Source organism: Platichthys flesus, chromosome 2 (assembly GCF_949316205.1).
Source record: "Platichthys flesus chromosome 2, fPlaFle2.1, whole genome shotgun sequence".
Taxonomy (NCBI): Eukaryota; Metazoa; Chordata; class Actinopteri; order Pleuronectiformes; family Pleuronectidae; genus Platichthys; species Platichthys flesus.
In genome coordinates this window covers 4,233,528-4,257,068 of record NC_084946.1, presented here as the reverse complement: position 1 = coordinate 4,257,068, position 23,541 = coordinate 4,233,528, and the positions used below count along the sequence as shown (strand labels likewise).

Here is a 23,541-nt window from a genome sequence, read left to right as displayed (position 1 = left end):
AGTCTGAAACCCTGGAGCCGACATCTGTGAATCCCTATTCCTCTTATGTATTGGCCAATCCAGAGTAGCTGTCTATTGTGCCTTCTTTCCTATATTTAGAGAGAAACTCTGTCATTTTATACATGATAATGACTTTTCCAAAATAAACTGATGATGTCATCAAGGTTAGCTCTGTTTGGGCCTGAGACTTGGAACAAATTGAAGTTGAGGGTTGAAATAAATTTACTGTAAAACAATATAATCAATATATAATACATTGATTAAGAGTCAGTAAATCTGTCTCTTTGCTGTATTCTGTGAGTTCTCTAATTTTATGGCATTGCATTAATAAATCAATGGGGTACTCCTTTTATTATATTGTTCGAATCATTTAATTAGATTCCTTTGTTACAAGGTATCAACCTTACTTAGATTTTAGCACATTCTTCCTCTGTGCTTGGACAAAACCAAACAGATAACAATAAATAGATACTGCTCACTTAAATATGTTCTTTGAGATTAAAATTGAATGACATGAAACATGAGTCTAGTTTAGAACCTGTGATCAAATGTGGGCAGGTTAATGATCAAATTGGGTAAATTATGTTTAAAGACAAACTGTGGACTCCAATAGCGTAGTTTTCTAGACATCCCCCCATCCTCTCTTGTACTTGCTTTGCCTTGGATCCAAGAGCTTCAGCTTCAGGTGTTACTGGGGCTGGAGCCAACAACCTCGCACCACCAAGGGCCCTCCACTCTAATGCCCACTTCAGGGGATTCTGGAGGGGAAAAGTCCTCTGTGTCGCTCTCCCTTTTTGTATGGCCTGAGGACGTCACTGACACTTTCTTATCCAGTTCTCTCTACCTACAACCTAGGACTAGTTCACAACAGACGTGTGAAAGACCTGTTTATAAATGCTCGCTAACGGCCCTCCAACGCGTCCCAGGCACAGATCATATTTCCAGCCTGTGAAATATATTCCAGCCTGTGAAATATATTCCAGCCTGTGAAATATATTCGGAAGTCGGCAAATAATTACTGCAAACTCCGGCTAATCAGAGCACAAGACAAGGTGAAGGTGTGAACGGTGCATATAGTGATGAGGTGTCCCCTGATAATTTTTTACTTTGGACATGCCTGAAATTGGGGGAAATCAAGCAGTAACAATCTGTGTGAGGGACAGAATAACACAATAACACATTGAAATTGCACCAGTTTCGGATAATTTTCTTTCAAAAAAGTGAGGCCCGAGCTGCTCTCCATTTTTTATAACTGTGATGTCCAATGAAGTGTTTCACCTCCTTTAGTTCGATGTGTCATTCTGTGAGCACGATGTGATCAAACGTGTGGCCAACCGTTTAGTGTGATCTGCCCAGCGATCCGACAGAAAGTCATGTAGATTGACCATAGACTTTAGGCAGCACTAGGAAGTAAGTAGTGTCCTTGAGAAGTAAGTATTTAGAATTTTGAATTTTGTAAAAAAAAAGACCCTGAGATCATTCCTACAAATTGCACATCAGAATTCACTTGTCTAGTGACTTAATGTGATCATTTTGTTTGGTGGAAAAAAAGATCAGAATCTTAATATCTTGTGAACTGAGCTGACAAGCTGAAATGCATTTTGTATTCATTTAAGGCTTTAACTTGGCAGCTCCACTGAGAGCTATAGCCAAGAGAATAACATAAAGGCAAACATGAAAGTCAGTGACAGATACAACTGAACCACAGTGATGTAGAAAAATAATACAATCATAATCCCGTAAATGTGGGAGCAAAGTAAAAATCTGTGCTGCAGTTGAGAGCAGCCTGATATTAAACCTGCAGCCTGATGGGAGCAGATATACTAAGTCTTAACTAAAAAGTGCAAAACAAGCTCCTTCCAAAGTCTGATGCTATCAGCCTGCAGCACACGGAAATCAGCATTTGACACATTTGTGTGTTACAGTCTGTTAAAGCACAGAATTCAGATTACAGACAGCAAGGTGATTACACGCAGCACCGCTCAGACACTCTGGAGGGGATGAGGACTGTAGATTGTGATGTTACAGACACCACGGTGTCATTACAGCGCATCTTGAATTAATGATGGATAATGGCTGGAGATTAATACAGTTCACATAAATGCCTGGACATTTTAAGTAAAGCGAATAAAGCTGCTTTTTGCACAGAATCAAAGTGGTAGCAAAGTCACTTTGAAGAACATGTCGAGTATTACGACAGTCAATAAAGGTTAGTGAATTCCTTTGCCTCGAGTTGCTGGATTTACTGTTTAGCAGGACAGCAGGTATGTGCAGCGGCCTACGCTCTGAGCGTAACCTTCAGATGTTTAAAACAACCCGTGGGGAGCGCCCTGTTTGTTTAACAAGTGATGTATGCATTTGTAAACCTAATTAAGTGTCAGCTCCACGTCAAAATAATGTTAGTGGCCCACATACATGCTCACATTTGAAAGTCTATTCTTGTCCTGACCATGTCCACACCGGTTCCCTCTAGTCTTTAATGTGTCATTTAACTTCCCATTTTTCTGGATAATCCCTTCCGAAGATCATAGTAACTAAGTACATTTATTACGGATTTTAGAAAAACTTACATTTTTTAGATGTCAATCACTTTTATTATCTGCATCTTTATTATTATTATTTGTGCTCTGATCGTGAAATGTGTATTGTTTGTTGTAAAGAACTTTGTTACTTGTGTTGAAAAGTGCTTTGTAAAGTTATTATTATTATTAAGTATTTCCATTTTATGCTACTTTTGATTCTATTAATCATATGTCAAGGGAATTTTGATATTTCAAACTTCTTAATTCTTACACAAGTAAAACTCTCCGTAGAAAACAATTGAATTGTTTCAGAATACATTACTCAACATTTAATATGCCGTTTTCAATTTAAAAGAAAACAAAAATCTCCAATGGAAAAAACAAAGTGAGTTTGTAGAAGAAAAGTGGAATTAATAAATCACTTCCTGCCTCTTGCCTGCTGCACCTGGCTACAGCACACATGAACGTGTCTGTGTAGAGAATCTCCCGCGTCATTGTTCATGTGTAAAAAGTAAACTCCAGGTAAAGTCCGGACCCAGTTGAACTCCTTTTTGTGTCTGGCAGGGCGGAAAGATCCCGATCCGCTGGACAGCGCCGGAGGCCATCACCTACAGGAAGTTCTCCTCCTCCAGTGACGTCTGGAGCTACGGCGTGGTCATGTGGGAGGTGACGTCTTACGGGGAGCGACCTTACTGGAACCTCACCAACAGAGACGTGAGCCCTGTTTTTTTTTATTATCATAGCTTATATTCACTCAGTGTATTTTCCTGCTTGATAGTGTGCTCTCATCCATATTTTCTTGACGTTGAGCAGGTGATCAAATCTGTGGAGGAGGGCTACAGGCTGCCTGCTCCCATGGGCTGCCCTGCTGCTCTGCACACACTCATGCTGGACTGCTGGCAGAAGGAACGCAACGAGAGGCCGCGCTTTTGCCAGATAGTCACCATTCTCGACAAGCTAATCCGCAACCCGGAGAACCTGAAGTCCATGGACATGCTCTGCAGGTGGGCAAGCCGCTGAATAGAGCCACATTTGCAGCGAAGCTACATGGGCGCATTGTCTCACATGCTAAAGAGTCTTTTGATTTAATTTGGCCAGACAGTTCACCAAAATGTAGTCAAATATTGGTTCTTGTGATGAGGGGATTAAGCTGCAGATCAAAACAAGACTCCGCCTGTGAGGGGCTGAGAAGATAATATCATGGACAATATATGGAGACAGACTGTTAGGATACTTAGTAACTGTCCTAGCATGGGAGACGGAGTAAATCCAATCTCTTCCCGCTGCTATCAAACATGAGCGCGGTGTGATAAAGTTGCAGTGTGAATTTTCCCTCAAAGTTCTCCATCAGATGAAGCAATGGGTCATGTTCATTTTCCAATAAGCCCCTTCTGATAGAAGCGCAGTGCGTTAAGTAAAAGCCTCGATGTGATATTGTCATTGATCTGTGGTGAACGTGGGAGCAGGTCTGAGATGACACCAGGGCCGAGGCTGGACTAGTGTCAATTGCTCAGTTCAGATCCCAGGTCGCACAGAGTCAGTGTTGCGTGGCATAGTGCTTCCCTGTACGTCTGTGTGTGAGAGTGAGGGGAGAATGTAGTTAGAGGACGAGGCGGAGGAGAAGCAGGAGTGTTAAGGATTTAATCTTTCATTACGCTACCCAAAACAGCCATCTTGCAACCTCAGCCACCACCTTTTCTCTATCATATTAACAGCTATCGATTTTCTGCCCTGGTTACTGGTGCATTTCAAAGCCCCCTCTCACCCAGTTGACTCTTTTCTTGTGTTCTGACTCCCTCTAACTTGTCTTTTTGTCTTCCTGTTTGCCTTCCCCTCTCTGTCTATTCACGGCCATCTCTCTCTGCCGCAGTTTAAGCAGTCCTCCGCTGATGGAGAGAGCTATTCCTGACTTCAGTAGCTGTAACTCAGTAGACGAGTGGCTGGACACCATAAAGATGGGCCGCTACAAGGAGCGCTTTGCAACAGGGGGGTACCACACTCTGGGACACGTCATAAGCTTGAACCAAGGGTGAGCAATGTCTGCGATGAGGGTGATAACAACTCAGAGGTGATGGCGAACTGTTAAGCAGCTGAGTGTAACGCTGGGCACCACAAGCTGATGGCTTCAAGGCCCCTGCAGGGCGAGAGATCATTAGGGCTTTAACAGTTTGACCGACACGTTGAAGTGGGTTCTGGCTTCTCCACACTTGTAATAGTGCTCCCAGTGAATCTCAAATGATTTAATCTGTGTCAAGCTACTGTCAGTGAAGTTCCTTCATCCATGTTTATATGTAGACCCATTAGGAAAGGGGGGGGGGGGGGGTTTTCCCGTCTTGTTGACGATTATGGATCTAATGATCTAAAATACAGAAACAGGACAAGGGCGGCTGTTGCAGCCCAAACAAATCATGTTTATTTCTGTATTGCTCTGCAGTAAAATAACAATAGAATAAGACAAGATAAAAATAAAATGTATTGATAGTTAAAGCCAACAATTAATTGTTTATCTGGAGCAGGACATGCCAAATAATTAGACAAAGACCTGGATTTGACTGATACATAAGGTGTCTATGAGAAAAAAAGAGGAAATAATAAATCCAACAGAGGCCATTCGAGGGGAAGCTCTTCTGGCCGCTCTAAGGCTTTTAATTTGAAATATATCGAGGGTGGGGCAGATTCAGACTTAGGGCTCCCATGCTACATCCACATTACTAAGTTCTCAGTGTTTTAGAGCTGCTGAAACAAAGAACTTTGGAAAAGCTACTGATTCCATTTTAATTTTGTTCAGATACTAACAGCTACCTGCTCATTGGGTCTTTTCGGTCACAAAATGTTAAAGAAAGTAAAAATAAAATCCTGGGGCAGCTACATTCGTACAGTAGTTTTTGTATAATTCTGCAACAGTTAACCTTTATTGCTGCTGTGAAAATAACACAACATTTAAACACGGAAGGAGTGTTAAGTTTGCATTAAAACTAAATAATAATTAAAGGTCACATATCAAGTTAATAATGTTCAATTTTACTTAGAATCAGGTTCAATGAATAAAATAGCGTGTGCGTATTGAAGTCTGTTTCAAATAGTCAAATAAAGATGACAAATTACAATCTGTTGTGGCGAACTCAGTGTTTTAACGATGCTAATTAGAATCTGTGTATGTTTCTTGGACATTGACAGAGAGTTGTATGTGTTTTTATCTGCGTGCTGTCCAGAGACATCCAGAGGCTCGGGGTGACGCTGATGGGCCACCAGAAGAAGATCATGACAAGTGTCCAGCTGATGAGGGTGCAGGTCCTCAACAAGAGTGTGCCTTCGGTGCACGTATAACTGCCACCTCTGCGGTTTTCTTCCTGCTGAAGTCTACAAACCCAGGCTTCTATAAGGTCCAGAGGGACTCCATGGGGAACCAGATGAAAGATAGATAAAAGGGAGAGGAAGATGTTTGGGAACTTTACAGACTTTTTTTTCCTCGAGAGACTGAAGAACGAAACTTGAAAAGGATTTTAACCATGGAGCAAGTAAACATGACTTCTTAAGGACATTTCCGACCTTTTCATTTTTTTTTTCTTATCCGATCACATTTTCTGAGTTTATTGTCTTATTTGTAAATGGAAAGTCTGCCTTAATTACCACATTTTTTCATTTTGTTGCCTACAAAGAGAAGATAATTTATCAATCATGAATTTACGAGAGTCAAATGATTTACCGAACCGGGCAATAGCAAGAGTAAATGGCGCGAGGTGGCGAAAGGGGTGGGATGGGGAAGGAGGTGGGGGGTAGGGTGGGTGTGCTCAAATGTTCTGATCGCACTCGCCACCTCTCCTGCAGTAAACAGCTTGCGAATGGAGAACAGTGACATAGCGCTCAGCCGAGTTGCCAGATCGTCTCCGCATTGGAGAAGACCTATATCACCCCAGGCTATTAATACCATCAACAGGCACATTTCTCCACGGTCCAGCCTTGATGAATGACCCCAAGAGAGCCCTGGAGCCCTCTGCCCAGTTTGACGCTGCACAGCGCACAACTACAGTACTAGGAAAGATGTGTGTGATTCAGTTACAGTGCACTTTATTCTACAATCTCTGTGTTGGAGAGGCTTTGCAGTCCTGTCACAAGCGTCCCTGCAGCAACAGCTGGAGCCACGATGTTGGTCTGTTAAAGAATTAGCTGTTTAAAAATGTTACATAAATAACTATATAACATAAAACCCCAAAAGATGATATATCTACAATATATAGTGTTATTAGCTCATTTATCTCGTTTGTGTCCAAATTTCTTTCACTGTAAAAGTGAACCAAATGGAACATTTATTTCAATAAAAAAATTATACGTATTATAATATTATAATATATATATGTATATATATATATTTAAAAAAATTATAATAATTTTGGCCAATGTTATAAATAATGCATATGATGCATTTTTCGTAGGCTTATGTTTGACGATTTCTCCTTTAATTTCTTATGCTGTCTTTTCTCAAACGTATTGCAAATGCACTGCTATTTAAAATGTGTCTTGAATCAGGTTTCAAAGTAAACACTGTATATTTTATGCATTTCAAATATTGCAAACCTGTTTCAGCTATGACTGTTGAATATGTATTCATGACCTTGGAAAGAGCAGCTCTACACTACAGGATCACTTCTTAGCACTACTGTTTACTAGTGAAGAACATGAGATTGGGCTGAAAGTCCTGGAAAATAGTAAAACTATTTTATCTATTTGACTATTATTGTTTTTCTAGATCAAATATATTTGAAACTGCTAAAATAAATATAATAATAAATTTATAATAATATATTGTTCTCACATAATTTTAGTTCACATGCTTTTCCTTGATTACTTTCAGGAACAGAGAGACATTTTAACACATTCTTGAAATGTATCAAATATATTGGAAATGTATGATGGCCAACATTTTCATCAATCAATCTCAACATTAATCTCTATTTTTGTTTTGTTTGCTAACTACATAGATAGCAGCAGGATAATTACAGAATAGCAACTGGGGTTAATATTACAACTAGACGCTAACTCAAACTTCTGTCACACTGTTATAACAATTGTACAACAGGAGGCTTTTAATTAGAAAGGCATACATTGATTTGTTAGTAGGTCTTTGCTTAATATATTGAAGTAAATAGGAAACACTCACGTGTTTGTGAAATATATTCAGGAAAAGCAGCACAAAAATGTGTCTGCTGAATGACACAAGACCTGTTTACAGTGATCGTCAAGGCCTCCAACATGGCTGCCATTGTCCCACATGGTGTTGGCGAGCCTCTGTTGTCATCATTAGAATAAAACATATACGAATTGGAAAGTAGCTCATTAAACACCTTTATATCACAATTTTTCCTAAAGCATCCCATGGCTGCCACACCTGGAGAAGTTTTGAACATTTTGATATTTTATAACCCTTGAAATTCCTTGATAAGTAATCCAATATTAATATGTTAATATATGCTGTACGTCTTTTTAGTTTCCCCCAAATTAGTCATATACAGTTGTGGAGCGTCCAATATGGCCAAGATGGTCTTTCAGCATCTGTATAATATTTTGCTGGGAGGGTTGTGTTACACCTGAGCATCCTCTTATCCTCTGGGCATTTATGAACATAATGCTACAGACGCTTGTTTATTATTTGGAGCTTACTTGTGGGATCAGCGTCGGCAACGATGCCATTCGGTGCAATAATCCTCCGCCCCATTTTTTATTGTGAATGCTGAGAATATAGTACACATAAGCTACGCAGACTGTAAAATAAAGTGTAACTTCTGATTAAATGTGACGACACTGTTTGCCTGAGTGTTGATGAAAGCGGTGACCATGTAAGTGGAATGTTTATATCTAAAGGCTCTGAACAGAACATTATCAGCCCTGGTTTCTACCCTGCTCGGTGCCATCAAGAGAAGGTATTTTCTTTTGCGACTCGGTAGGTTTTCCTCTAGATGGTTGATGTCAGTTTTTATTAGAGAAGAACCTCATGAAATTTCTTGACTATGTATTATAATGACATTTCACGACTGCTTTCGGAAGATTGCTGGTTTTCCTTAGGGTGCATTTGAAGACACTGGACTTGGACCTGAAACCCCATGTTTTATAAAGTTAGGATATGTTTTTGCTAGATGAATTGATTTATAATGTATACAGCAGGTTCAGTCACTGGAAGGAAGAAGAAAAAAAAACTACAACACCCGGATTATAGTCACTCTGCATTATTTATTTATTCATGTTCATTTGTTTTTTCAAATAATACAACTCTGAGAGGTTTGATTACAGTCGATGCATCATCCATGTTGCTAATGATAAATCATAAATGTGCAAACTGTCCATAAATACACAATAAAGGAACGTTTGTCTGTGTGTGACTGCAACAGGGATTTTCTGCCTTTTCATTGTACAACAGTCGACATATCCTGTCTCACTTCTGAAAACCAGTTGTCAACGGTTTTTATCCTCCAAACCATATGGGAAACACATTTAGTCACATAGTGCAATTATGGCAATCATCATTTTATGATGGTTTAAAGCTGCAGGAAGGCATATTTGTTATATTTAAAATGAAATATATGACTGCGTGGGATGCTGACAGATTTCAGCATCCCACAGGCAAAGCTCCTAGACTAATTTAGCAAAGAGGCATTAGCCTCTTTTAGCACATTGTTTTGGGTTTCTGGTCCACACCCTAACCCTGACCTGCCCATAGCAGCCTTTCCAAACGCTGCCAACATGGCTGCTGAGCTACATATAGCTGCTGAGCTACATAGAGCTGCAACACAAACTTAATCTGAAGTTGGTGGAGACCAAAACAGAAGTAAAAGGATCATAAATATTGAATTGTCCAAAGACAGAACTCGAATGCTAATAAATTCTAATGTTGCTTGATGATCGCTGCAGAAGGAAGTGGGGATATGTCGGCTTTCAATTTTGTGCGGTAGAAATAAAATGGCAACTAACCAAAGAGAAAGACCTTATGCATTTAACCTACCAGCATAGGATTTGCCTTGTGAACATTCCAACATGAAATACAGGCACATGATTCTGTGTGTCATTAGGCCTCGGAGAGATTTACAGAGGGAACAGTGCAAAATGTAAGCAAGTGCCTCAGGTAAGATTTGTCCAGGACTGACAAAGCAAACCATCATTACTCACTATGGCTGGTCACATACAAGAAGCATATTTATATTCACACAGAGGTGTTCAATCAGGAGTTCATCTGAACCTTGCAGCGCTATTATGCTCACTTTGCAACACTCAAGTTGAAAACAATTGACTTTGACTTCCTTAATGCTCATTGCCGAGTTTTTGAGCAAATTGCTTTACGCGTGTGTATATGTGCGTGTGTGTGGGGGGGAGGGGGAATGAGGCCTGACCCACCTCTGAAACATCATTTCAGGCTCAGGCTGAATAGGGAATGAGCCTGATGAATCTGTGTCTGAGTAATTGTCCTTTCCTTCACCTTAGGAATGCTGTTAGGAGATAATCCTCTCCTTGGTGAAACAAGACCTAACACAACATCATTAATCTCATTACCAAGGCCATGTTGCTTTGTTGCCATCAAGTCCCACGCCCAATTATCAGCTGCAGCCTTGTCCCCATGACGACACTGAGTCCCCCCATCGCTAATGACCATCTACACTGTCCCCTGACTGACTTCTGTGAGAGTGGTGGTGATAGCTCTTTGTATCTGTGATCGGGAACCCTCAGAGCCTCGGCTGTGTCCGCGTACTCGTGTCCCCCGAACGTCCCGTGGTTGACCGAGAACCGAGCACAAAGCCAGTCATGGCAGTGCAAGGTTTTGCCGTCTCTTATCGCCTCACTGCAGGTCCCCATCGTGAGGGAGTGCCAGACAATAACGATGGATTTAAACACTCTACATTGTCTGGATTTAAACACTCAAGCAGTTATTGTCACGTTTGCTTCTATCAAGCAATAATACAAATTCATTAACAACACTGCAAATCTGTGTAAATCTCCGCGAAGTCACAATAAAGTCTTTGTGAACAACCTTGGAACAATGCATGTGTGCAGCTCGCGGTGTTGTAATTCCACCAGTATATTTCATCAAGTAAACAATCGGTGAGAGCTGAGCGAGATGAAGTCGCTGGGGATTGTGCTGTCAGATCACTCTTCCAGACACTTCATAGGTAGTTGTAGTTCTGTTCTTTATTATATTTACACTGCTGTGTGTGGAATGTTCCTTAACAAAACACAAAATATCTGTAGGGAAAAAAACCTTTGCAAAGTGATCACCGGCTGTATTTTATTGGATTGACCTTCAAACCAAATGTGATAAATAAGCCAGGAGAACAAAATTGTTGAATAAGCCTAAACTTCTCAGTTCAGAGTGAGGCCACCCTGCCTTTACTAAACAAGAGACAATGATACGAAGGTAAGGAAATGAATGACCTCTGGGAATGTGCCAGAGAGACAGAGGACTTTCGAGCCAAACAGCACCAATCAGTGTGTTTAGACACTGTTAGATTACCGTCGGCTGAGTTCTTCAGTGTCCTGTTGACAAGGAATGTGAAGAACCGGATTTCTACCGCTGCATTTCTTGATCATGTGCGTGCAGCGTTTCAATTAGTTTTTGGTAAGGAGAAAGACTGTGTATGATTTCTACAGCATTTGACGTTTTACTAAAATTAAGACATGCTCCTGCTGTGAAGGAAAGCCGTGCTCACCTTGTACTGTCAAGCTTTGCATCTCTGACAAATACACACACACTCTGAAAAACAGGAAACAACCTTTTGTGTCAATTAAATGCACTTAAAGTAAGTAATTACTTTAAGTGATTACACAATTTTATTTGAATTTACATTAATCTGTTTAATAGGTGTTTAACAATAACCAGGTACTTGTGTTCATTTGACACATTCTACGTGAGAGTCTGATTAACTGAATTAAGCTGGTATTTTATTTATTATTTCTGTGGTTGGATTCAGTCTGTTTGTCTCTTTCAGCAGCCAACACATATTCACTGCTCAGCAACACAGCAGCACAACACAGAGGATGCAGCCGCACGCACACACCCACGCTGGTCTTCTCAGTTACATATGAGCCACGACATGGATGAGAGAAGACCAGACTTTGTTCATTCTAAAAAAAACATTGGAGTCTATGCTTACAATACATTATAAAATAAGAAAAGCAGCTTTGTTTTAAGATTCTTGTTAGTTTATTTGTTCTTGTGTAATACATAGAGGGATTTGCATTGACCCCACAATGTGGTATACTCTATCAGATTATTTATAATCTTAAAAATCAAAACACAGGGTTCACATTCCGGTTTAGAATTTTATATAAACATAGTACATTGACATAGAATATAACAGTATAAAATAAATTCAACAGTACAGTATAAATATATACATTAGTATACAATGGAAAACTAAAATATTATAGTATATAATTGTATGTTCACAATAGAAAAATATATAGTATAACAATAAGAAGTGATAATAAATAATTATCAATAAAATAATAACAAGCAGTGACTGTCAAAGCAGACAGTATAAAACAGAATCGGTTTTCTATGCACCATATTGTGCAAACTCTATCATATTATGCATATATTCATGACTTAATGGTGCAGCTCTGTAAACAGGCCATATATAATTAATGAGGTACACACTGACAAAAGAAATATAAATATATGAATTTAAAAGAAAAACAGATGGGTAAGCTCAATTTAGTGCTGAGGATTCTGTTACTGTGTCACACGGCTGCCGACATGGTGGGGTCATGCTGTTGTTTCAACACGGAAAAAGATGAACTGAGAGAAGTCTGTTGAATCGGTTGTTCACAGCTACCACAGCGTTTCATCCCACTAAAGACCAGCTTGGTACAAGCCCTCCAAGTGTGCACATAAGTGTTTACCAAATAACGTATGTATGCAGATGAGCGAATAATAATCATTGGGTAAATGTTTGCCACATGGTAACAGATTTAAAGACACGCCAAGTCCAATCATGCATATGTTTGCGCAGAATGAATCGCACTAAGTCATTATATTGACACAAAGATTTGAATCACACTCCGCTGTTGGACAGTATTTCTCACGGCCAATAAACATCTTGTTTGCCAGGCAGCTTCAGGCTGAAATGCAAGTTCAATTAACGGACACCTTTGAGAAGTGAATCATTAAGTCGTTTGATTGACGTCAAGATCGTCATTAAACGTGTCAGACGAGTGTGTGCATAAATAACACGTTTGATTTAAAAAGGCCTTTATTAAAGCAATTTTCTCTAAAAGTACCTGACCGTCCAGGAAAGTTTAATCACTCAATGACATTTGGCTATTTATATATTTATATCATACTCTTCTGACACGAAAAATATCGTCAAGAATTATAAATTCAAGTTTCTATCTATCTATTTTTATATTGGCATCAATGGTGACGGCCTGGCATTGAGCTTTGATATAAACCCTTCAATGTAGATAATCAATAAAACAGAAGAAACAGAATATATAACGCAGAGTATAAACTCTTGATAGTCCCAGAGATACTAGCCTTATTTCTAAATTAGTTGGGGGAAAAATGGCCTGCTGAGTTGTTTTGGTTGCATTTATGTCATGTAGTAGTAAGAAGAAGTAAGAAGAAGAAGAAGATCTGAGCCCATCAAAAGATCTTTAGTGAACTTCAGAAGGGCAGTTTCAGCCCTGTGATTTTCATAAAACAGAAGCTATGCTGATTGAATAATTAAAAGCTACAGGAACTTATTTTTTATACTAACAATGGATCAAAAGATTGTGTAATGTGAAAGGACAAGTCACTCAGTGATTTGATCAGTTAGGCTGTGTCTCTCTATGGAGCTGAATAGTGTCTTTCATCGAGATGTTTTGGTTTGGATCCAAACAGCAGACCAGGTTAACCTTGTAAACCTAATGCAGATTTACCTGGTGAAAACAGAGGAGCATTTACAGCGTAACAAAACTGGTGTATGTTAGACAATAGTACAATAGTAAGGTGGCCATAAACACTATACCATGGAAATGTAAATGTCCCTCTATGTCTGTTGAATTTCCTGGTAGCTGTTTAGCTGCTGATTTGAAATATAGAAGAAAAAAATAGAGTTTGCAGACTGGTAAGTAACAAAAAGTAACTGCTTTGTTTTCATCCACTTGTCAGCTCATCAGTTTTTGCTCCCTTGTTTATTTTAAGGTGGCAGCAGACTAATCAGCGTAGCACAGACACCTCCCCAGTCAAGGCCTCCAGCTCTTCCTGGGGAACCCTGAGGCGTTTTTGGGTCAGCTGGAATCTTTAGTCTGATCCCTCCAGCTTGTTCTCCTCCAAGTCAGTCAGGAATACCTCCACATGGAGACATCTGGGTGACGTCTCATTCAGACGCCGAACCACCTCACCTGGAGCTCAACTCATCCATCTTGTTAAAGTCTATTCTACGGCTGTATCTGCTGTGGGTCTTTCATTTACTATCTAAAGCTTACAGTTGCATAGCAGCAATGTCACGCAATGTTAAATGTTTGGGATATTGAATAGGTGATAATAATTACAATTATTGAATATGTAGGTACAACCATGATAGCTTTACAGAACAATGAAGGAGAGGCACTGCTGCCATGAGTTGTCTGAACAGGCTGAAATACTGTATGAATATAAAATGAAAATAAATATAAACCATAAATATAAATCACCCAACAGTCTTCACTGTATTTTTCTGAGTTTGTTCATAATGTTTTATTTATTTAAAGCAGGGTATTTGAATACACAGAATATATATGGAAGAGGGAAAACAAATATATATAGTAGAAAGAATCCAACACTAATAGGAAACAAAAGTGGGAAATAGTTAAATAAAAATAAATACATCCACGAAAGGTTTAGCTGCATTTTTAAGTTTAAGTTGAATCCTCCAACACTTTGCCCTCACACTTGTCGGAAGTTTATTAGCTCGCTAAACAGTAATGTTAGTTCAATCACGTTACCATTATTCGGCACAGAGATTTACTTTCCTGCAGCGCCACTCTGTGGTTTTGCAGCTTCATTCCCTTAATAATAATTATTTAGGATCAGGGACGAAATCTCAGAGAGCTAAAATATCATGTTTAAGAAATTTTGAATTTGAATCAAATTAGTCACTGACTATATAAGAGACATAGCTAATTTATTCATAAAATCACACATATGCTACATAATTTTTCAAAGTATGTGGAATTGGTGGTATCCCCTGTTGTTCTTGTAACAGTGAGGGTCTTGTATAAATACATGTATTTTCATGTTTTCTATACTTTTAACATAACTTTGGTTATATTAATTGAGTAAAGTTTTATGGAAGCAAGAAATTTGTAAATTATAAATGGCAATGTTAGACATGTATGGCTGATTTGCACTTACTTCCGGTTTAGGAAACTCCCACTCCGACCCTTTACTTTGCATTGCACCATATACACCTAGCAAATAATTACTGTTGATCAGTACATAAGGTTTAAATGCTTTACCCACCCACAACCCTGACCTCCAAACCCTTTCCTTTGGAAACTCTTCTAAAAGTGTCTGCAAACTACAGGCTGTATCCCAAAGAAAGCTGAACTGTGGCAGAGTCCAACAGCCACTGAGCTTTAGGTAATGCGGAGGATTCAGGCACAGCTGTCTCCTCAGTTCTGCAAAGACCAAACAGCTCACAGAGACTGTACTTGTACAGCGTATTTGTGCAGGACTCCTCTGAGGACGCCGCAGGATGTTGGTTATGAGCTTTACCCAAGACCACAAAACACAGGTAGACTGGGTCAGAAAGTCCCATGACACTTCCTGAGTTGGGCCACAGCTCCTGGACCAGGACACATTTTCTAAATTCAAGGTGAACTGTTGCATTTATTTACCAGTCTGTAAGATGTTTGGATATGAATTCATCATGTCTCTTTGTGTCCAGGAGTTATTTGGAGCTATTCTAAATCCCTCCAAAATTAACACATAGGTCTAGTTCACATTAACTCTAAATGTATGAAGCTTCAGAGCATTATGTTTAGGACGCCATGTTCACTGGCTTAAATTCTTTCGGTAGAAATAATGAGTCACGAGGATAAAAAACACACGTTTGAAAGATATTAACCTCTATCTGCTCAATACATTTGTTCTGTGACATCTAAGAGATGTAGGCAGATATTCACAGTGAATTATTCAGATGATAATGAGCAGCGCTCTGTGGCCACTCACTGAGCAAATCAAATTACACAACGAATGGTGAAGAAATAAATTTGATTCGAGTTTTTTGGTCGCCCTGACGTGTTTTGTTTGTCACGCTGGTGTGCAGATAAAGGAGCAGCGATGGCTCCAGTCACAGACGATAGTACACCCGTTAGCTGCTCAAAAGCTACGCTCATTCCATATAAACCCGATTCATCTCGCTTTGGTGTATGATTGTTTGAGCGTCAATTTTCATGACCCAGTTCCCATGCAGCGTTTTCAGAAGCAGAATCAAATGAAGCTGTTCACAGGGTAATCGTTTGGTGTTAGCAGAAACATCAATGATTCACCTCAATGTGCTCCACATCAAACACATCATTCATATCAGCACTAACACGGACAATGGCAGGAAATCAATTGTGTATGTGTTATTTTGTTGTGCGTGTGTACAGTTTGTGAGTTTTGGAGCAAAATCAATGCCTGGGAAAAAAAAAAAAAAATTCACAGACTGTACTGTTTTCTAACCCTGTCTGTCCTCTTCCCTGCAGCCAGGACAGCTCATCACTTCATTACACCACCGGCTGTTTCTGCACAATAACAAGAACGCTATTAACATATATGGAAATACTGTGTGAAAACAAGAAGCTACCCCATCCCACATGCCCGCTGTATGCACCCGAGTCTGTGTGTGTATGTGCATGCCTGAGTGTGTGTTTTTTGCATGCATGCCCGCTGCGTGCACTCAGATTTTGTGTTCAGAGGGAATTGCTCGCTTTGATGTTCTCCGATGCAGGCAACTGCTGATACCCCTATTAGCTTGCATAGAGCTGATGCAAGCTACGCTAGCTGGTCCCCCAAAAAACTGTTAATTTCGATGCTAAGTGGAGCAGGATGGAAATAAGCTACAATTCCATTCCAGCCTGGGGATGTCAGCACAAAGAGACAAAACCACACACTTTATTTAGGAAGATAAGGCTTCGGAATTAACATGGTGATAATGATGATGATAAACCCCACTTTCCTGCGACACAGCCAAAGGGCCAGCGCTGAATCATAGAGAGGGAAGGACACAAACATGGTTAGAAGTGAGGAGATAGGAACCAAAATTCACAGAGAAAGGAACAAAGCAAAGGATGGGAAAAGTTCAGGGGCGATAAAAGGAAGTGGATGGAAAACAGAGGGGAAGATGGGAGCTGGGGACGGAGTGATGGTGACAAGCTGAAGATAGAGGGAGTTGTGGAGGATGGTTTGTAACAAGCTCACTGTTGGGTAAAATAACAAACCAAACCTCTGAATCATAGTTTTGAGCACCGTGTCTGCACTGGTACTGCACGTATTTGCTTTGAGAAATTCCATGACCTTGTCGAACACCGATTAAAGCTCCAACCTTTACTTCAACCCTGTTATCGTCCCCTGCCCCCTCATGGTCTACAAGGTGCATGACAAGCAGACACTGTAAGTATTACAACCCCATTTGGACTGGATGTGTTTGCGATGAGATGATTCCCACATTACATGCACCAGTCAGTGATTCTAATCTTGTACTTTCACCGCAGTAAGATTACAGCCACGGTTACCTACTGTTTGCTTGTGAACTTGCTGATCCTCCTCTAATTTAAAACTCTTCTGAAGCTCCGTCCTTGTATTTTCAAGTGAGTCTCCGTGTTTTGTTTTCCTTGGGAAATGCTGCCTGTCCTACTTCTTTCTGTCTATATTCTTTTGTGGTTATTTTCCAGCTCAGTGTGTAAGTGCTTCTTTTAATATGCTCTCAGGAAAGTAAAACCCCAGAAAAGCAAACCAGACGGGTAGTTGTGCCAGCGACAGAAGAGTATGTGTGGTCGGTTTTTAGCTCTACTTTCAGCTGTATTTGTTTTACATTGTGTCAAATTGGTGCCATTAGAAGTGTGCTGTACTCTCTGTTTAGCCCCTGCTTGCACTTTACCAATGGATGTACTGATACATAGTCAATAAAAAATTTGACAATTCTCATTGAAGTTCTATTATTTCTTAACAGGTGTATGGATATTTAGTACCAATTTGCAGTTGAGATAGTGATATAGGCCACATGGAGAGGCAGTGTTGTTCGACTGAATTTATATAATACTGTTCCAGTCTATTGGGCCACTCAAAGTGCTCTACAGTTCAAGTCACATTCACCCATTCACACAGAACTTGTATGGGCAGTGCTTTTTCCATCAAATACCATTCATACACGTCGTTAAAGCCTTCAGGGGCAATTTGGAGTTCAGCGACTTGTCAAGGACACTTCACAGTACAGACTGTAAGAAGGCGGGGATTGAACTACTTTGCTCCTGACTGAAATATCTAAACAACATTTATACCACATTTATTGTGCCCAGAGGATGAGCCCAGGTGATTTCGTGGATTTGACATCATCCATGATAATAACATTTTATATCCATATTAAACTTTTCACAGTTAGAAGCACCCCATTAAAAAATTGTTAAACCATCCAAGGCAAAAAGCAAAGTAAAAATAACAAAAAGGATAATTAAACCCATGTCAAATATATTAAAAGTAGGCAGAGAAATTTAAAGTTTGGTGGCTCAATAGAAAACATCTGGTCATAAGTTTTGACCTGGAAGTAACCAGCAGCTCCATCTGTGGAGGAATCACTAAATGCGAGAGCTATTTAGGAGTGAAGCCATGAAAGGCCTTAAAAGTAAGTGAGCAATAACATTTAAAAATCAATACGAAATTGATTTAAAATAAGCAAGCAAGCACACGGGTGATCTGCTAATGCCTTATGGTCTCGATAATAAGACGAGCAGCAGGGTTTTGAACCAACTGGAGACGAAGGAGGGAAACCTGGCTAATACCTGAGTGAAGCGTCGTTTAACCACTGCAGCTCTAAATCTGTGATCTCATGACCAGAACATATCACTGTAAAAGAGCAATGCACACCGACATCACATTAGTGATCTTTACTTATTTTTCTTTTTTAACCAGCTGATTCAACTCATCTAATGTGAGTAATGTTTTTTCCTTCAAATTGTTTAAAATTACTTAATTGGACTTACTGGACTTGTAATCGTGGAGAGATTACGAGATAATGCTGACATGGACAACATAGAAGGTGGTATTCAAACATATTTGTCTCATATATATAAAATTTTTGCTTAAAATGTCAATATATCAAAATAAAAAATTTGTCCGGTGAATAAAAATGTTAACATAGTTGTGCTTACTTAATTTATCCAAAGCATCCCTTTGCTAAACTGTACTGAGTTAACACAACTCAATTAATTCAGACTAACTTGTTTTATAAAGTCATAATACTTGATCTCACTTGCAATTTCAAAACTGGTTCGGTTAAGTAAAATTTACATCTAGATGTTAAGTAAATGTTACTTAAAAAAACAATTATATTTACTCACCTTTTTTAAGGCAATTTGTTTCCTACATATTTGTAATCATCAACTTGCCATACTTTATACTGGATCATGAGTAACCTTGAATCTTTCATTCACACTGCAATGTGAGCACCAGCTGTAGAATTTGCATTATTTTATTATTGAAAATGAGACTAACATTCACTTGCTTTATTTAAGTTATTTCTTCACCATGTTAGAGAGCTGCACGTCACTGCGAGTAGAAGCAGTAAGGATGATGACAAGTAGACGTTGACTTGAGTCGTTCATGCAGTATTCATTACACAATCTGTACTAGCTTCAGAAACAGTAGGAAAAAGGCAAGCGGTCGACTTCAGTTCCTGCGGCCCTGATTTGTTGTCTCCTTAGCCGCCATAGCCTCAACATAAAGCTACATACAATGCCGCTTTGAGTATAACCACCGGGCGCATATAAAGCCTGATGAATTCAGAAGCTTCTGTCTACTCTCAGATTTAAGTGGAATTTCACAAATGACGCCACCTTTCTCTGTGTTGTTGTTCAGTTGATTGAATAACAAAAGCGCAGAGCCCAAACATATTGACCATGTAGTCAGGGTAAAACTGTGATTTTACACACATAAACACAAACAGGAATGAATGGTTGTGTCTCTGTCTTGCGTAAAACTCCAAAATTTTGAAAGTTCCAAGACATACTAGCACTAATTAAAAGTGCCTTGAGGCCCAAAAGTTGACAAGATGCCCTTAATTTTGCTAAACAACTGGTCCCTAGTTGTGTTGTGGCTTCTACTTCCTGCTTTGTCTCGCTCCTCCCCATTATGAAATCCCCCTATTAAGGCAGAGGCGGGAGCTGACCTCCCAGTCACCCCACTCTTTCCCCATTGCCATTCTATGGATGATGCCATATGTGTTTCTTTAAGCTGCAGCAGAAAAACTTTGGACTCAGGAGAAATAATCAGGGGGCGAAACGGCCTGCAGAAAATAAATAGATAAACTTTGAACTTGCAACTCAGCAAGGTTTATTTGTCAGAGGTAAGCACCAGAGTACATTTCCTGTGATACAAAATACCCACAGGTTAAACTTCATGGGCTAATTCAACTTGACGGGGCGCTTAGTGTGATGAGAAGTTAGGATGCCAAAAGGCAGCAGAAGGAAAACAAGAGAGCAAAATAAAGAGGTGACTTTCAAAGTTGTCTTCGCTATATGAGCAGGAAAAATGTCTTAAAGTGCAGGGGGGAGTGCATTAACGCACAGAGAGCTGCACTGGTGTAACCTTTCTTTTGCATTTTGGGAAAAGGTTACCGGGGATTGCTTTGGGGATTGTAGAAGGCACATAAGGAGTGGGGAGCACCTTCAAAAACGTGAGGAGTTGGCACAACCTGGTAGAAAGATTAAGCTGCAGCAAATCGATGCAATAGACCAGGAAAATCATATTGCAATGAAAAGCTGGGAGATGGACTGAGAAGACCGCTTGCTCCTCTGTGTCGCAGCACAATGTGTCATCAGCGACTGCCAGAGCTCACAGTCATTCTAACTGGGCAGAGATTGAAACGGCTGGCCGGCAGGAGCTGATAACAGTGTTTATAGGTTCAAACTGCTCAAGGGTGAAAACTTAAATGTGAACATCAACATCTCATTGGTGAGAAGAGCTACTCAGTCTAAACCTAGATACATTATGTGGATCCAGCATCATTACATCAACAGTTATTGTGAGATCAATATAGGATGTGTGCACTGTATCCTGTTATTCAAGAGATCCACTTTAGAAGATCCACTAACAGACACAGACATAAAAAAAACAACATTTCGTTTCATGTAATAAAATTCAATTCTAGTAAAAATGTAGTTCATGCTTGACAAGAGTCAGACAAATCTGTTGAAATGAAGCTCAAAGGCTACTGGCGTTAAACTGGTTCTCTCTGACAAGAACCCTCAAAATACAAAGTCCACCACTCACACACACACACACATACACATACACACTGCCCGCAGATTCAACTTTCCAGGACTTAATGGAAAACCTGATTGTTAAGCAGCGCCAAAGGCATGTCGCCCTGACTAAACTAACTCTTTCCAGTGAGGATGAGGAGGGGGAGCAGACTGGAAGGGTGAGTGGAGGATAGAGAGAGAGTTTGGTAGAGGAAATAGGAGGAGCAAGAAAACGCAATGCTAATTATTATGACAACATTAAGTCTGGGGATTTCTGGGTCAGAATTCAAATGACTTATTATTTAGTACAAGAGTAGATTTGTAGTGTTGTGTACCGGTGTCACATATCATTTGCTGGGTTCCTGCTTTTGCCTCAAGACAAATGTGTGAAATGCAGAGGAGCTTAAATTAAAACAGAAAGTTGTGTTTTTAAGAATATTTCGACCACTCAAAGGAAAATTGAAACCTGGGATAAAAAAACTAAAACTAAATTGTAATATATAATAATAGAGAATTGAGTGGTTGGAGAATACAGTTGTAATTTTAGGCCATGTGTCATTTTGAACATGTTCAACTTCAGTATAGGTTTCACAAATAACTAAATCTTCTTTTGGCTCATCAGCACAACACTTTTCTAAATATCAGGACTTGTAGAACTTGTCTAAGGGAATGAGTCTATTCTGAGACTTGGAGGAAGTTGCCTCTTTAGTGAAGGAGGAAATGTTTGATGGTGGGGGACCAGCGTGATATTCATTGGGCTTTATCATTTTGGAATTAGATTGGTTCAAGTCTTTGGATCCAGGGGAACTCCAGCAAGCATTGGGTTCTCCTTGCTGCCTGTATCCAATTTTTTTTTTATTATTCTTTTATTATATTATAACTTTTAAAACTAAACTTATAAAATTTTACTCATTATATAGACACTTAACCCTTGTATGGTGTTCGTGTTTTGGTCACTCAGCCAATGTTCGCGGGTCTGGTGGACCCACTGCATTATTCGGTCTTTCAATCAATACAGCTACAACAATTTACGTAAAAATACTTAACAGATGTTTACTTTATCCCAATTACTAGCAATATAAACAGCATATATGGTTAATATTTGTTATTTACCCCTGTTAAATCACATTTATGAAAAAGAGTGCTTTTCGTTTTTTGTGAAAAAATGCAATAAAACAAAGAAACATCAATTACAATCAAGATATGATTGGAAAAAACGTTTGACCTGGATTTGGGCCTGACTGCAGATGGTTTTTTTTCATAGCTGGCTGATGGTCAATCTCATCCTCTTTTTCAAGCTCACTGTCAGAATCTGAATCTACAGAAACCTGATCTTCATATTCTGAAAACTCTTCCCCTTCATTATCTACCAAGGATGTTCTCTCTTCAAAAATCATTTCTAAGGCCCTCTGAGCAGAGAACCTTTTGCAATCTTCAAGGATTGTGATAAGGAGCCCGATTGTCAAAGCTATTTATTTGTTGTATCCCGGCCCCAATTTGCATATCGGGGGCGGGATTTCCTGCAAGATCCTCTGTCTTGCATGAAACATATATATTTTATATACAACAAGGGCGGGATACAACAAGCCTTAGAAATTATTTTTGAAGAGAGAAAATCTTTGTCAATGAAGGGAAGAGTAGAGAATATGAAGATCATGTTTCTGTCAATTCAGAGTCTGACAGTGAGTTTGAAGAAGAGGATGAGATTGACCATCAGCCAGCTGGGTAAAAAGTGAATCTGTAGACAGTCCCAAATCCACGCCAGGCCATCAGCAGCCAACATATGGATGTCAAAAAATTATGAAATTGAATGGTCTTTTTGCCCTTTAGCCACCCCGCATGGCTACCAATGTAATAAGGATGCAACCAGGGCAGACACGGATAGCAGTGACTCGTGCAGGACATCACGCCTTCTTACGATCATTTTTCTTTTAGCAAACATTGAAAACGGGTCCCACAGACCCCAACACCATACAAGGGTTTAGTCCTGTAAGATAATACATTTTTTCTTGTGATGCTTCAATTTTATTTTTGTGATATAACAACTTATATCAACAACTATAACCAGATTTTCTTTTTTTCTTCAACATGGTCCTATTAAAAAACAACACATGATTCACCACCAACTTGCAATGTTGTAGTCTGGATGTCAGGATGTCAGTACAAGGGGAAAATAACTCCGCTGCAGATGCTCTTTAATTTTTCGCACCTCCTCTGGTGGCAGCGCTATTGTCTTTATTTGATTGCACAGGTTGTTTTGATTCTAGCCAAATGTCCTTGGATAAGAGTTGTTTTTTAATTAAGAGTACACGTCATGTTAGGTTAGGTTTCCCTGGGTCATGTTTTGGTGAACATCTCTACATGGAGGCAGAGAAATGCCACAAGGACTCAAACCTTACACGCCTCTGAAGTCTTAATTGTGACATATAATCTTCCCTGAATACTGAGCTTATGTTAGAGTCACTCAATTAAGAGCTTTGAAATATATTATTTTAAAAACAAATAATCTCAATTCATGTGGTTTTTGAAAGACATGTCCAGAATTTAATTTTAGAGACTGAAAGTTTTG

The 23,541-nt window shown here is 39.4% G+C and overlaps 1 protein-coding gene across 1 annotated transcript in view; it reads left to right on the top strand.

The window, feature by feature from the left end:
* epha8 (eph receptor A8) overlaps positions 1–6,257 on the top strand; it is a 56,684-nt gene extending 50,427 nt beyond the window's left edge. Inside the window, exons 15-18 of the mRNA XM_062394639.1 lie at positions 3,087–3,236; positions 3,336–3,526; positions 4,393–4,551; positions 5,735–6,257. Coding sequence (XP_062250623.1) covers positions 3,087–3,236; positions 3,336–3,526; positions 4,393–4,551; positions 5,735–5,849 — 615 coding nt within the window. The 3' untranslated portion in view covers positions 5,850–6,257. The remainder of the gene's footprint in view (positions 1–3,086; positions 3,237–3,335; positions 3,527–4,392; positions 4,552–5,734) is intronic.
* Positions 6,258–23,541: the final 17,284 nt, after the last annotated feature.